This window comes from Oculina patagonica, chromosome 2, assembly GCF_052425735.1.
Source record: "Oculina patagonica isolate OP01 chromosome 2, crgOcupat, whole genome shotgun sequence".
NCBI classification, from domain to species: domain Eukaryota; kingdom Metazoa; phylum Cnidaria; class Anthozoa; order Scleractinia; family Oculinidae; genus Oculina; species Oculina patagonica.
Window position 1 is genome coordinate 10082904 of NC_135759.1, and position 14519 is coordinate 10097422.

General features: G+C 39.3%; 1 protein-coding gene and 2 pseudogenes across 2 annotated transcripts; 2 read left to right on the plus strand and 1 right to left on the minus strand.

The window, feature by feature from the left end:
- Window positions 1-3823: 3823 nt before the first annotated feature.
- LOC144642908 (uncharacterized) lies at window positions 3824-8045 on the plus strand (annotated as a pseudogene). Its single transcript, XR_013568814.1, has 2 exons — window positions 3824-3942; window positions 4979-8045. The product of XR_013568814.1 is annotated as an uncharacterized LOC144642908 (transcript).
- A 137-nt stretch (window positions 8046-8182) lies between these two features.
- On the minus strand, window positions 8183-12410 carry LOC144642947 (N-acylethanolamine-hydrolyzing acid amidase-like). The gene is made up of 3 exons (XM_078502068.1): window positions 11804-12410; window positions 10946-11303; window positions 8183-9062 (listed from the first exon to the last, which is right to left on the minus strand). The coding sequence occupies exons 1-3, from the start codon at window positions 12273-12275 to the stop codon at window positions 8831-8833; spliced, it is 1062 nt and encodes a 353-aa protein (XP_078358194.1). The 5' UTR covers window positions 12276-12410; the 3' UTR covers window positions 8183-8830.
- A 28-nt stretch (window positions 12411-12438) lies between these two features.
- Window positions 12439-13201, plus strand: LOC144642971 (charged multivesicular body protein 4c pseudogene; annotated as a pseudogene).
- Window positions 13202-14519: the final 1318 nt, after the last annotated feature.

Consider the following 14519-nt stretch of genomic DNA (forward strand, 5'->3'; position numbering starts at 1 on the left):
TTCTCCTAAGGGCTACGTATATTGTTGATAGATACTATATGAAATGTACATATAAAACCAGTTGAATGGGAGAATTTAGTTTGTAAGGGTAGTTTATTTGAAGTTAACACTGGGAGCTGCAATAAATAAAAAAACCCGTTATACTTGTAAAGAGTAAAAATATTAAAAATACTTTTGTTTCCAACTGAAGAGCTGCTGACATATTTATTTCTATCGAAACATCGCTAGTTTCAGACATTACAGTTCCAGTGATTTTAGCAACACTGGCGGCCCTGCTTTCGGTGTTGTCGTAAAAGGGGTGTTTCTTAAATTGTGGGGGCATGATTTGGGAGATTAGTGGGTGGTGGGGGCGTTTCTTCCAAGGGGGGGGCCGTTGTGTTACGTAGATAAAGGGATACGGTATTTGTTTTGAAAAATGGAAAGCCATTTATATGAAAGTTCCGTCGTACGTTACTTGACGTAGACAGCAGAACCTGTCTTTTCAATACTTGGGTTGAAAGGCTCGCTACCCTTCGAGAACAATAGAACGAGCAAAAAGGAACAATGTCCCTAGCCCCCCCCCCCCCCAAACAATAGCAACTGTTACACTAGGGGGCCAGTAAGCTTACGAGCGCGGCCACTCTTCTACAATTCATTTCGTGTTAGTTATGCCCCAAAATGGTCAATATAATTTCCCAATTAAGTGATAACCCTCGTAAACAAACCATCCAGCCAAATCCTACGCTATGATGGCATGGGGCAATGCGAACACCCACTGTATTCCAAAAGCAGGGATCCACATATTTTCCGAGAATTTTTCGCGCGGCGTTAACGTTATATTTCTCCATTCTTTTTTTTTTAATTTATGGTGGGCGATGTTTAGTTTTCGGCACGACTTTTACTTTTTTTTAGCACGACTTCAACTTTTTGACATGACTTTTAGTTTTTGGCACGATTTTAATTTTTTGGGAACTACTTCAGCTTTATAGCACGACCTTTAGTTTTCGGCACGACTTCAACTTTTTTGGGATCTACTTCAACTTTATAGCACGACTTTTAGTTTTCGGCACGACTTCAACTTTTTGGCACTTCGTCAACTCTTTCGCACGACCCAAGGAATGCACGACTCATTATATTAATAGGGATATCGAATAGTCTATGCAAGCATTTGCAAGAAGAGCGTTTTTCTTTGCGAGCTCGAGCATTGACAAAAGCTAGCCTTGCAAGCAACGAGTACCGTTTCTAAAAGCTACCTCCACTAAAACCCGAGCATGCATTACCGGTGCGTTCATGATACGCGTTTTCCATGTGTTTAACTCAACAATGAATCATTGCTTAGACCACAGAGCAAAATAGAACTGCTGGGCAGTTAGAAATGACCATTACGAGATATAAATGAAAGAGTCATGTTATATTTTATGAGCTTTAATAGTAGAAAGAAAACAACTCTGACATCTCTACCTTCAAAGTCTTCAAAACGCCTTTGACCCTTATTACTGACGGCCGAGTATCGTATATCGGATGTAACGCTTCAACATAACGCACTCATTGTTGAACAGCAACAAAAGGAAATATAAACGCTACTGGGTCCTTAGGCTTTCTTGTTCAGCTTGTTAGCCAAAAGAGTGGTTGAATATTAACCACCCGGTTTAATGCTATTCAGTAGTAGTTTTTTTTTTTTTTTTCTTGTAGCGTAGTGGTCATGAGACTCGCCTCTGACCTGATCGTCCCCCCGGGGGGGGGGGGGGGGGGGGGGGGTGGTACTCCCGGTTCGATTCCCCTTGCCCGGCGCTATCAAATTTAGATTTTCTTTTTTTCCCTTTGATAGAGAAAAAGCTAGGTGCCATTCCTGTATTTAGTCACTCGTACTCTTACACTGTTACGAATGTTACATTTTTGTTTTTTGTTTTGCAACTATGGCAGAGTGTGCCGGGGTGTTCTATGCAGAGGGTCCTGAAGGGGTAAAATTGGAACTGGGATTTGCCTATTTTGACTGGGATTTGCCTATATTTTCACTGGGAAAATGGGATTTAGGTCACTGGGACTGGGATTCAGGAAACAAAAAAATGGGAATGGGAGGCGTGTCAGTACATGACTAAACCAGCATATTTTGCGCTCTATAATGTTATGTTCTTAAAGTCCGGCACTGAATTATAGTTAAAACGCTGAAAACAAAACAACCGCACTGCACGAGTGTCCATCGAGTCTCGATCAATTTTTGTGTAAGTGAAGAAGTTACTCAGCGGAACAGCTATGACTGAGGATCGGCACAAATGGAATATTTAAAAGAAGTGACAGCAAGTTGTGTCAGTCAGGGTAGTGGTAGGTATGGGATAAAAACTTGATAGCTTTAGTTAAAGCTACAAAAAATTTCTATTATTCTCTACAAGACACTGATGATAATAACTAGCAGAACATGATTTTGGGTAGTCCAGTCCGTGAACTATCCCTTCTGCGACCCAGGTACGAAAAGAAAGTCCTGGATAACTTGCATGTGCATGCTTTTAAAAACAAACCAATGAAAAAGGACAGAGACTATGGCGTTTCTTATATGTAACGTGTGCGTTAGGCTAAAAATAGTTTGCTAAAATGAAAAATTAAACTATGCGACTAAAGCGCGCGATCTGCAAGAAAAAATATTGTAACCTTTGTCTTAAGCCGTAATTAAAAGAATAGGTACTAAATCCACAAATACTAAATTTTTGAATTTATCATCTGTGCGTGTGCGTGTCCAAAGGTGCTGTGGAATATGGTTTATATAACCAGATTGATTGCAAGGCTGGTACTACGGGAGGAAGGCAAGATTTATTGGCCAATATTTCAACTAGCAGAGCTAGTCTTCTTCAGGGCCAGTACTATAATCTAAGGAAAATAACGTCTCTAAAATTTGAATTCCAGTGCAAGTAGCTCTGGACTCGCTCTTCCTGCGCCTGGGTTCAATCCCTATATAGGGCACCGAAGGGAAAGCTCAGGGAGTGTACTACATTTAGAGGGGTGGGGACAATAAAAAACCACACAGATATAATGTGCTTGAGACCAGATTTTCCGCACACTGGGAATATCACTGCTGGGACTGGGATTTAGACAAAAAATAGGCTGGGAAATGGGATTTGGGCAAGATTTGGGCTGGGAAATGGGATTTGGTACCCCCCCCCCCCCCTTCAGGAGGGCTTGTTTTTTTTACCCTCTATGCAGAACGTGACAAACTAATCGAAGGTCGCTTCACACAAGAGACTTCACTTTTGTATCGCTTGCTTTTTTCTATGAAAAACGGCAATGCTTGTATTGACTTCTACAATATTACAGCTAGGTTCAACTGTTCAGAGACTACCTGCTATTTCAGCTATCTTAAAGGAAAATCTCGTATGAATGATAAAAGTTTAACGGTAACGCAATTTCTTGTTTTGCTTTGCTTCTGCTAAATGTCTCAGTAAAATCGTTACTAGTAATATTGTAATCAGCAAATATACCTTTTGATGTAGCACCATTATGTTAAATTTCTGGTACATTATTGTGCATAAAGAATTAAAGCAAATGGAAACACATGTCGATTGACAGCTATTGATGTAGTGCCAAAAAGTTAAAGTCGTACAAAAAACTTAAAGTCGCGCCAAAAAGTTAAAGTCATGCTAAAAAACAGTTGAAGTATAGATACCGACCCTAACTAGGTTCCGTGTTATTTTCTATACGATTCTCCAGATCTGGCCTGCAAAATCCGTGAGGTACTTGATTTTCAGACCAAAAAAGCGCGCTCATGTCCGCGCTCATTGATGCTGTTCCCTAAAACCACGCCTGCAGTGCAGCAGCGGTTGCACGACGCGCGGAAAGCCCTGGGACGGGTTGTAAAAATCCAAAATGGCGGTTTCTCACAAACAAAACTAGTGTTTTCTTTGCGCCAGTTTACGAGGTCTCTTCCTGGATAATTCTGTGTACTTTGTAACATTATTTTTTTCTTAAACGAAGGTGAGACTTTTTAGTTACGGATTATGTATTCTTGTGGTAAAAATATTCAGTGAAAAAGACTAACAACAACGTATAAATTTAGCAAAATTAATTTGTGTTCAGCTTTGTTGAAAATTTTGTTGTGTGTAGCAGAGCATTCTTTTGTGCCTACACTATTGATTTTCGGTTAAATATATCTTCTTAAACAAACTCCTTTTGTAAGAGAAGTTATGACATTCAATAGTTCTTGATCTGAATGACCCCAGTCATGTGAAACCATAGTACAGTGCATTGTGATTTGTTTGCAATAATCTTTGGTTAGTGTGTTTTATAACCCACTCATTATTTTTTGCGCGCGCCATGGACACGACACGTGGTACAAAATCGGAAGACGGGTATCAGCGAATATACCCCGTCCGATGATATCCGTCCATTTGTAGGCAAGCACAAAAACGAATGAAGTCATGTTTTTAATTCTACTTTTAATGAATCACAGAGTTAAAAAGTCACGTAAACCAATCAACTTACATTTTTTTAACCACAGTTACGCCGGGTTTGTTACGTAGGTTCCTATATTACTGGGATAAAGCGCGTTGTAGAAATCAATGGAGGGAAAAATAATAAACCCCCGCGCAGTAATTGAGGATGCCCTGGCTGAAAGATGTCCTCATTCACAGTGCCCCGAAGCCGCTCTCGCCATGTTCTTTTTCGACATCCAGCCTTGGGCATATCTCCAATACGCCGCCTGAGGGGTTTATTTACTAAGTACCAGAAGATATCCATACCCATCCCACGGAAGGTTTCTTGGCTTGAATCCCCCCACCCCTCTGGAAATTCCAGTTAAGCCCCATAGGCCTTTGAGACCCCCACCCCCTTAGAATTTCCAATGACCTTCCATGGGGTGGGTATGGATATTTTCCGGAACCGTACAATATTAAAGCTTGACAAGTTTGTTTTTATACAATTTAGCAACGTAGTCCCTGGAACAATCATATTTCCTTTTATACCAAAGAGATTTTAAATTATTATTGATTGTTGTTATTGATTGTTCTAATAGGTGCTGCTTATGTATCTCGCAGATAATCAATATTAAACATTATGTCAGATTTGGAGAATAAAAAATCTGATCAAGCAGAGGAATTGTCACTATCTGTTAGCGTTCCAGCCCCTCTGAATAATGTGATGATGTCACACACTAAGAAAGAGGTCTTTAAATGCATAGAGTGTGACCAAGATTTCTCGCGAGCTTCAAATCTTCGAGTTCACAAACGAACACACACTGGTGAAAAACCATATCAGTGTTCAGAGTGCGGAGAGCGCTTTAGAATTTCCACTCATCTTACAGTGCACAAGAGGTCACACTCTGGGGAGAAACCATACAAATGTCAGTTTTGTGACAAATGTTTTTCTGCTTCATCGAACTGTAAGAGACATTAAAGGACTCATACTGGTGAGAAGCCTTATAAATGTTCCAAGTGTGGTAACAGTTTCACAGATCCATCGCATTTGCGCAAGCATCAAAAATCTCATTCTGGTATTAAAGAATTTAAGTGTACACAGTGTGGAAAGTGCTTTGCCTGCGCACCACAGCTTAGAAGACACAACAGAATCCACACTGGTGAAAAACCTTATAAATGTACTTGGTGTGATAAATGTTTCTCAGATTCCTCTAATCTTTGTAGACATCAAAAGACACACACTAGAGTTTTGCCGCATAAACTTGCTGGACCATCCCAGGTTCATGTACACAGTTATACAAAGGGTGACGAAAAGTTACATAGTTGCAATGAATGTGGAAAGGCTTTTAGATTCTCATCTGATCTAAAGCGACACCAAGGGATTCACACAGATGAAAAACCCTTTACCTGTACTCAGTGTGGAAAGTGCTTTCGACTTGCTTCAGATCTGAAAAGACATAAAATAACTCACTCTGACAAAAAGCCTTATAATTGTACTCAATGTGACAAATGTTTTAGACTTCCTTCACAGCTTCAGAGTCACCGCAGGACACACGCTAGTGACAAACTCTACAAATGCACTGAGTGTGGCAAGTCTTTCAAACAAGCTCTACATCTTTTAAAACACAAAGAAACCCACAATGGAGAAAAGCCCTTCAAGTGTCCCGATTGTGGCCATTCTTTCCAATTTCAAAGTGATAATTGCGATAGATATGAACAATCTCACAATGACGACAAACACTTTCAGTGTTCTCAGTGTGAAAAGTGGTTTGGGCTTTCATCATTCTTTCAACAACATCTTGCAAAAAACAGTGGGAAGAGGCCCCATCTGTGTAAATATTGTGGAAAACATTTTGCTCTAGGTTCACACCTTAAACGACATGAACGCATTCACACAGGCAAGAAACCTTATAAATGTGACCAGTGTGAAAAGTGTTTTGGAGACTCGTCACATCTAAAGCGACATAAAGCTATACATACAGAAGAAAAGCCATTTAAATGTGCTGAGTGTGAAAAATGTTTTCGCACCTCAGGAGAGCATAATAGACATGAACGAACGCACTGCAGTAAAAAGGCACATTTTCAACAACTACTTGCAGGGAAAGAGTGTGATCTGACAAAAAATGAAAATCAAGATATGGGTCACTGTTCGGAGCTAAATGTTGATGCTAAACACACACAAGAGTTCTGCAGCTCTGAGGATTGTAATAATGAAAAGACTGATGCCAGTGAAACCCCTTGTGCTGAACAATTATTGGCCAACACAGCATGTGATCTTACAAGTAATGAAGACCAAGGTACATGTATGAGTCACCAGTCAGGACAAAGTGTTGATGCAGAGCTAGGTTCTTGTCCTTCGGGAATTCATAGTGGCCATGAGCAAACTGACACCAATGGGAAACTTTGTATTGAACAGTTGTCTTCTAAGACAGAGCATGGGCTTACAAGAAGTGAATCTGAGCAAGATATGTGTTCCCAGTCAAAGTTAAATGCTGATGCTGAAAACATAGAGCAAAGTTCTTGCAGTTCAAATGATCATGATAACAGACATGAGCAAACTGACAGTAGTGAGAAACCTTGTACTGAACAATAATAAGTTGCTGGCTGGAACAGAGTGTGATTCTAAAAGAAGTACAGTAACTCTAAGCAAGATATCTTTTACCAGTTAATGGCAAGTTGATGCAGAAACAAGAAAACAAGATTTTTGTACTTCACGAGACACTTTCTGAGATCATAAAACAAAAACATGAAAAAACTGAGAACCTTGTACTGCACAATTGTCTGAAGAAACAGAGCCAGTTCTTACATATAGGAGCGAGCCAATTGTTGACAGAGGAAACACAGAGCACAGTTTTCACACTTAAGAAACTTCTTATTCATGAGCAAACCAATACCAGTAAAAAACCTTGTCCTGAACAGAGTTATTACTGGCCAAGACAGTATGTGATAAGGAAGAGCAAGCTGTGGTCACCAGCCAGCCAAGGTACACATACATGTCTACTAGGTAACTCTGGAAACCTTACAGGAACCAGGCATTTAGCCAGGATTTAAAAAGTGGAAGTCCAAAATATTTTTGAGGCATGATTTTGTCCGCATAGGAGGGCCTGATGAGCATGCAAGGTGTTTTTCTGCAGTTATAAGTGCAAAGGTAACTAAAAATTTCCAAATTTGCCAAGAAACCTCTGTATACAGTTATTCTTATAAATTTTCTCTGGAAAGTGGCCGTCCATAGGACTCCTGGACTCCCACCTGGCTAAAAGCCTGACAGGAACATACCGGTAGATTTGGTTAGTGTTGAGGTACTGTTGTCCCTGCCCTAGCCACTGACAGTTAAAATTGTATGTGGCCTTGATAACTATGTTACCATGATTCTATATAAAAAGCTATCAAATTAAACAATTTATTTTTAGCTTGGACATAGGAAGGTCATACCAGGAATGAATGACTGTGGACACAAAAAGAAATTCCTAACTCTATGAACTTTCAAGTGTCTACAAATCTATAAACTTAAATGAAAAAAATAACAAAGATGTTAAAACTCCAGCATGTGACTTATGGCTGTGTTGAAGTACTTGATATCAGTTCATTATTTCTTGACAATATACGTATTAACAAAGTTTTTTCTTGTGATCTCGGAATAAAATTACTTTCAGAAAACTATTATTTTGAGGTTTTCTTCAACTTAAGAGTAATCAGAAAAATGACTTAATAATTATACCGTGACATTGCCCCTTTAAGTTAAGTGTTGGACTTAAACGTAACCTTTCCTTAAAGGTGGAAAAATACTAAAGAGTTAAAAGTGGTAATCTGTAACTTTATTTTATTTATTGAAAATCTGAAGGCCTGGAATTAATTTTCATAATTACAGTTCTGACATTGCATTGGCAATTAACCTATCAATTTTTACATTACATGACTTGTATACCACAATCAAATATACTAGGACTACAAAATCTATATTTATTACAAGAGAAAAAATATTATTGATAATATAAAATAAGTTAAAAAAGAAGCAGAAACAAGTCAAAAATGATTTTGTTTATAAAATTACTATATTGTTGTATCAGGTTTTCTGTAACCAACATTAACAGATCTTTTTTAGTCACGTGTGTAGTGAAACCCTGCCTATGGACACCCTGTTATATGTAAGGTCACCATGTTGTTACGACCACCTTGTTTACGTTATTGCAGCCAGCATTTCTCAAAGCTGCTTTTATTTAACTTGCCCTATTTCTGTGTAAGCAAAATGTTGTTATTTTAATAATAATAATAATAATAATAATAATAATAATAATAATAATAATAATAATATTTAGTGCATTCTTCTTATCAATCATTACAGCTTGTACGTAACAAACTGCCAATAATAAAGCTTCAAAATACATGTTCTTCAACTCTGTGTGTGTAAAGAATTCATCCAATTAAAGCAGATTTCTCAGAGCCCAGATTCATTAAGGTCTTTGAATCCAAGTGTTAAAAAGATCAGGGTCTTTTGCTTGCATTATTGTTGTGTAAACTGTTTTATTGTTGAGCACAGGGTGAATGGACATGACTTTGAACAGGGACTGGGGAGTCAGCTTTCCTTGAGTTAACTTGGTCAGTGCTTTCTCTGCTGGATGGCGGCGATCATCTGAGGGAGGAGGCGTGGTCCAGTGATCATAGTTGGTCTCGACCAGGAACCACCTGTCAGTTCAATAAATAAAAAAGATCAATGTGATTACTATAAAAAACCCGTGAAATGACACATTTTCTGAACATTTTGAAAGATCAGGGTAACACTTCATTTTGGGTCCAGATAATCTGCGAGCCAGCGAGCCATGCGAGCCATTTCGGTAAGCCTAAATAGCACATTGGTTAGCTTAAATTGCACTGTGGTTAGCCTACAGTTAGCTTAGGTAGCTTGCGGTTAGCCTTTTATTGGGATTAGGGATTTCTGCCTCGCATGGCTCGCAACTCATGCAAGTTATGTGAGTCATGCGAGCCATTCAGGTTAGCCTTAATAGCACATTGGTTAGCCTATTCACAGCACTCCGGTTAGCCTAAATAGTACTCTGGTTAGCCTACAGTTAGTTTAGGTAGCTTGCAGTTAGCCTTTTTTGGGATTTGGGATTTCTGGCTCACATGGCTCGCAAGTCATGCAAGTTATGTGAGTCATGCGAGCCATTCAGGTTAGCCTTAATAGTACTCTGTTAGCCTACAGTTACTTTAGGTAGCTTGCGTTAACTTTTATTGGGATTAGGGATTTCTGGCTCACATGGCCGCAAGTCATGCAAGTTATGTGAGTCATGCGAGCCATTCAGGTTAGCCTTAATAGTACTCTGGTTAGCCTACAGTTAGTTTAGGTAGCTTGCGGTTAGCCTTTTATTGGGATTAGGATTTCTGGCTCACATGGCTCGCAAGTCATGCAAGTTATGTAGTCATGCGAGCCATCAGGTTAGCCTTAATAGTACTCTGGTTAGCCTACAGTTAGTTTAGGTAGCTTGCAGTTAGCCTTTTTGGGATTTGGGATTTCTGGCTCGCATATTATCCTATCTCCTTCATTTTAGTGACAGGTATCTTCGCATATGGTTTAATTGATTTTAATGAAATTATTGTAAAGCGCTTGAGAAAAAGCGTATATAAATTATAAATTTATAAACAGTGTTCATTTGATGAAAACTTGCCAATGCTGCAGCACAATGTACCAATACTGATTGAAAGTTTGATTGATGCAACTTGTAACTTTCAGTTCAAATTTGCTTCAGTGAGTTGCCAGTTTGGGCTTTCATTTGTCATATAAAATGATGTAATACCACCTGTGTTTCAAAGAAACAGAAAATAATTGCCCCTTAGTTGACTATTTATCAACAGAATGTGAGACATAAGCAACACGCTTAGTTGGAATCATGCTTCAAAATTAAAAAGGTAAGCCATAACTTGCGGAGAAAATTTGAATTTTTTTTAGTGCAATTAAACCAGTTTGGCAATTTGAACCAAGCCAGTTGCTAATTTTTTGCAGTTCACTATATACAGTCAACCATAGGGCAACTATTTCCTCGTCGTTTGATACAGAGGTGGAATTGTTATGTTTTATGCGGGAAGTGAAAACTGGAACTTGGCAGCTTGCTTGAGCAAATTTAAATTGAAAGTTGCAAGCTGTCCCCCCCCCCCCCCCAAAAAAAAGCAAATTTCAGATGCAAAAATCCTTCCAAAAATAATCCTGGGGGTGGGGGGGGGGGGGGGGCCGGGGGGGGCCCCTCCTGGATATAATTATGCCAATGGGCTTATATTCGAATAATAATAAGCCAATATTGGGCTTATTTTTTTACTTTTGTGAGCAAGTAAAACATGATTGATTGCCTCTGTCAATAGTTATCACTGAAAATACAATATACCTACCGGTAATTTCAGGAATTACCAACAGCAAAACTCTTCCTAACATTAACACCTTGTTAATTACTAGACCCCTTCATTATTATGACCAATTTTTTTGTATGAAGGAAACACTTAGTCATTTCCTTATTTTATGGCATTATGGTGGTCGTATTAACAGGGATCCAGTGTGATTACAATAAATTCATACATACGGGCTCATTGCTGCATCAGGGCTTAATTTCCAGACATCTGCTGTGCTTTCTCTGTTCCGAGTGACCACTGCGCCTTCTCCAACTTTCACTCCTCCGACTATCAGGTATCCATCTGCTATTAAGGAAACGTGTGACAACTTCTTCACAGCATGAGTAAAGTCCATCCCATCTGTACTGACAACGTCTCGGATCAAAAACGTGATAGGTACGGCATTCTTGTTGAAAATAGCCTCAAAGATGTTCTCCCATAAAAATCCCTGGTCTCTTTCATCCAGGGTGATAGTGACACTTTTTGGTCTCTGTGCAGTCAAAAGGCCAACTTGACCAGCAAATGTTACACCAGTGTAGATCACTTTACCTAGAAGTTCAAAAAAGTATAAAATTGGGCAGAAGATGAAATGGGGGGGGGGGGGGGGTGATTTTCAAAAACAAGATTTCCGGGTAAAAATTTGTTGTATTAAACCTGTCTGCTAAACGGTGTATTGGAAATTGGATGTTGATCACAGAAAAGGAGAGGAGGGAGAGGGGGAAGGAAAGGAAAGGAATGGGAAGAGAAGAGGAGAAGGAAAGGAATAAGGAGAGGAGAAGAGAAGAGGAAGAGAAGAGAAGAGAAGAGAAGAGAAGAGAAGAGAAGAGAAGAGAAGAGAAGAGAATTTGACATGCTAAATTAATCAGAAACTACAGTGCATTGCTGTAACCTCAGTTCTTCATCGGCCCAAAAAACATTTTTAAATTTTCCGTAATATGAAGCAAAGGGTAGGCTGCAGAGGAGGAGGGGAGGTGAGGGAGGGTGGATAGTTGGATTGGCCGGCCACTGGAAATGGGGACAGGGTTGTCTGATACATGTTTTCGTTTTACCTTTGCTTTGGAAGTTTGATATGAAGGTCAAATTACGCAACGTTTCTGAAAAAGAGTAGTCCAAGTTCCTTCCATGGAAAACATTGCCATCTTTATCTTGTGCGACAATACTCGTGCAAAACGCTGACAAATCGTAGAATATGTTGAGCAGTATCGTATCCGCTAGGCTTAGATTGAGTCCTTTAGATACACCCTTCATCTCTGCAGGAAATGGCTCAGGGAAATGCTCATCCATGCTAACGGCGAGCTTTTCCACAAGGGGAAAAACAAACGCCGGGATCCTTGTGTGTATGGCCGCCATGATCTGCGCGGAGTATTCCGCATATTTCTTCGTAATATTCACCCATCTTTCTTCTGGTGCTAGATCGAGGTCGATGGTGTAGGTAGGTGCTTGAAATGGTTCGCCTTGAGTTTGCTTGAGGCCAAGGAGCAACACAACAAAGCAGCCAAAACGAAACAAGTGCGCCGCCATCTTGGCAATTCGAAAGCAGCTGACTTCCGGTTCCAGAAATATCCGTGACAACCGCGTGACTAGACTGTAATTTGATTGACGGTTACACAATTTCCCGTTTTAGAACATTTTGAAATAGGCAGCCGTTGTATTTCAAACTTGCAATAGTCGGCAAAAGGTCTTGGCGATTTTTCATTCATTTCTTCGCAATCATGAGTCTATTACAGCGGATGTTTGGAGGTAAAAATAAGGAAAATATTCCAGTAACCGAAGACGCTATACAAAAGTTAAAACAGACCGAAGAAATGTTGGAAAAAAAGCAAGAACATTTGGAGAAGAAGATCGATGTGGAGAACGCAACGGCGAAGAAACACGCTAGAACGAATAAGAGACTCGCATTGCAAGCGTTGAAAAGGCGAAAACGTCTCGAGAAACAGTTAAACCAAATTGATGGGACTTTATCGACTATAGAATTTCAACGTGAGGCCTTGGAAAACGCCGGGACGAACACAGAAGTGTTGAAGAACATGAAATACGCTGCGGACACGCTTAAAAACGTTCATCAAGGACTCGATGTCGATGATGTTCATGACATGATGGATGATATTCAAGAACAGACAGAAATTTCAAATGAGATCTCAGTGGCGATTTGTGGAATTGGTTGGCAAGATTTCGATGAAGACGAACTTAGCGCAGAGTTAGATGCATTGGAACAAGAAGACCTCAATGAAGAACTTATTGGAATGGAACGTCCTGCTATTGGACTACCGGACGTTCCATCGGGAGCTCTGGAATCAAACAAGAAAGCTGTTCAAGATGAAGATGACCTGAAAGAGCTTGAAGCATGGGCCATGTAGAAACCAGGCAAAAAAATAAAGATTCTACTGTGTTATACAGGAGATATTAACATTTTCGGATTAATCCGTTGGCTGTTGGGGAGTGTAACACCATATCTGACAGGGGAGTGGGGGGGGATCCCCTCCCCCCGTACTTTAATTGTTTTTACCTAGTGAAAGCTTAATATTTCTTTATATTGCAATGCTTGTATCAGTGCTTACTCCAATACTCATATTCAATGTTTTGGAAGAAAAAAGGCATGCCAATTTTGTTGTCTTAAATAATTTAAGGAAAATGAATTAAAAAAATATTGCATTTATGTAAATAATTCGAAGGTGCATGTAACAAAAATATAATGGTGGAATTTTAATTTTTTAAAACCTCCAAGGAAAATGGATTGGGGATTTCATGAGGATCAAGGGTAAAATTTGCGGCGTTGGAATGAAGAGAAACTACTTTTGGTTTAAGTTCATTACAAGGTTTGAGAAATCAGAATTTCATTGTAATTCAAATTTGTTGCACCATTTATTATGCAATAAGCAAATTAAAATGTTTATGACTGACTGACTGACTTTATACTGTCAATTAAAAATAAACAGTTTATTGTCTCTACAATGTGGTACTCTTGCCTTTTCCTGCCCTAATCTTCCTTCGGCTGACATGAAAAAAGCCATCCATGTCCAATACTGTCCCCCCATTTGAAGCAAGCAAAAGGTTTGTTGTTTATGGGGCGACAAGCTGTTTTAATTTCTCTGTAAGTCAAATTGAATTGAGAAGTAGAAAGGGGAAACTCCTGGACCAGGATGCTAAGGGAGTGTTCATATGTATATATGACCCCCGCCCCGCCCCCCCCCCCCCAACCCTTAAACAGTTTTTTATTATAACCAATGCAGTATAAATGGTGGTATTAGCATTTAGAAGAAAACATACTTAACAATTGTTCCATGAGCATGCATTGGATATGACATGGTATATCGCCAGTGAGCGTTTTTTTTTTTTTTTCAGTTAACTATAATCCTCTAAAAATCATAAAATCACAAAGCATTTTATTTAGCCTGCGAACACATCCACATCTCATCTTGCATGAAACTCCTTAGCCATCAAGAGCAATGAGAGGATATGTGTGCATGTTCAGAGAAAAAAATAGAAAGCCGATTCTTTATTAACACTTTACTCTGACTCTTGGCCCATTATTTTAAAGTTATAACTGTGCCAGAATTCAGACAAGTTTTGAACTTATAGAAAATACGGAAAAAGATTTACAGCAAGGCGCCCAAAAGTGTGACCACTTTTAATTTATTCACATTCTTCTGTGCAGATTTAATACAATCAGAAGTCAACTGGAACCTGTCCTTGGCTTCTGATTGGATGGTGGTTGCACGAAAGAATGTGAATTAATTAAAGGTGGTCACACTTTTGGGCGCCTTG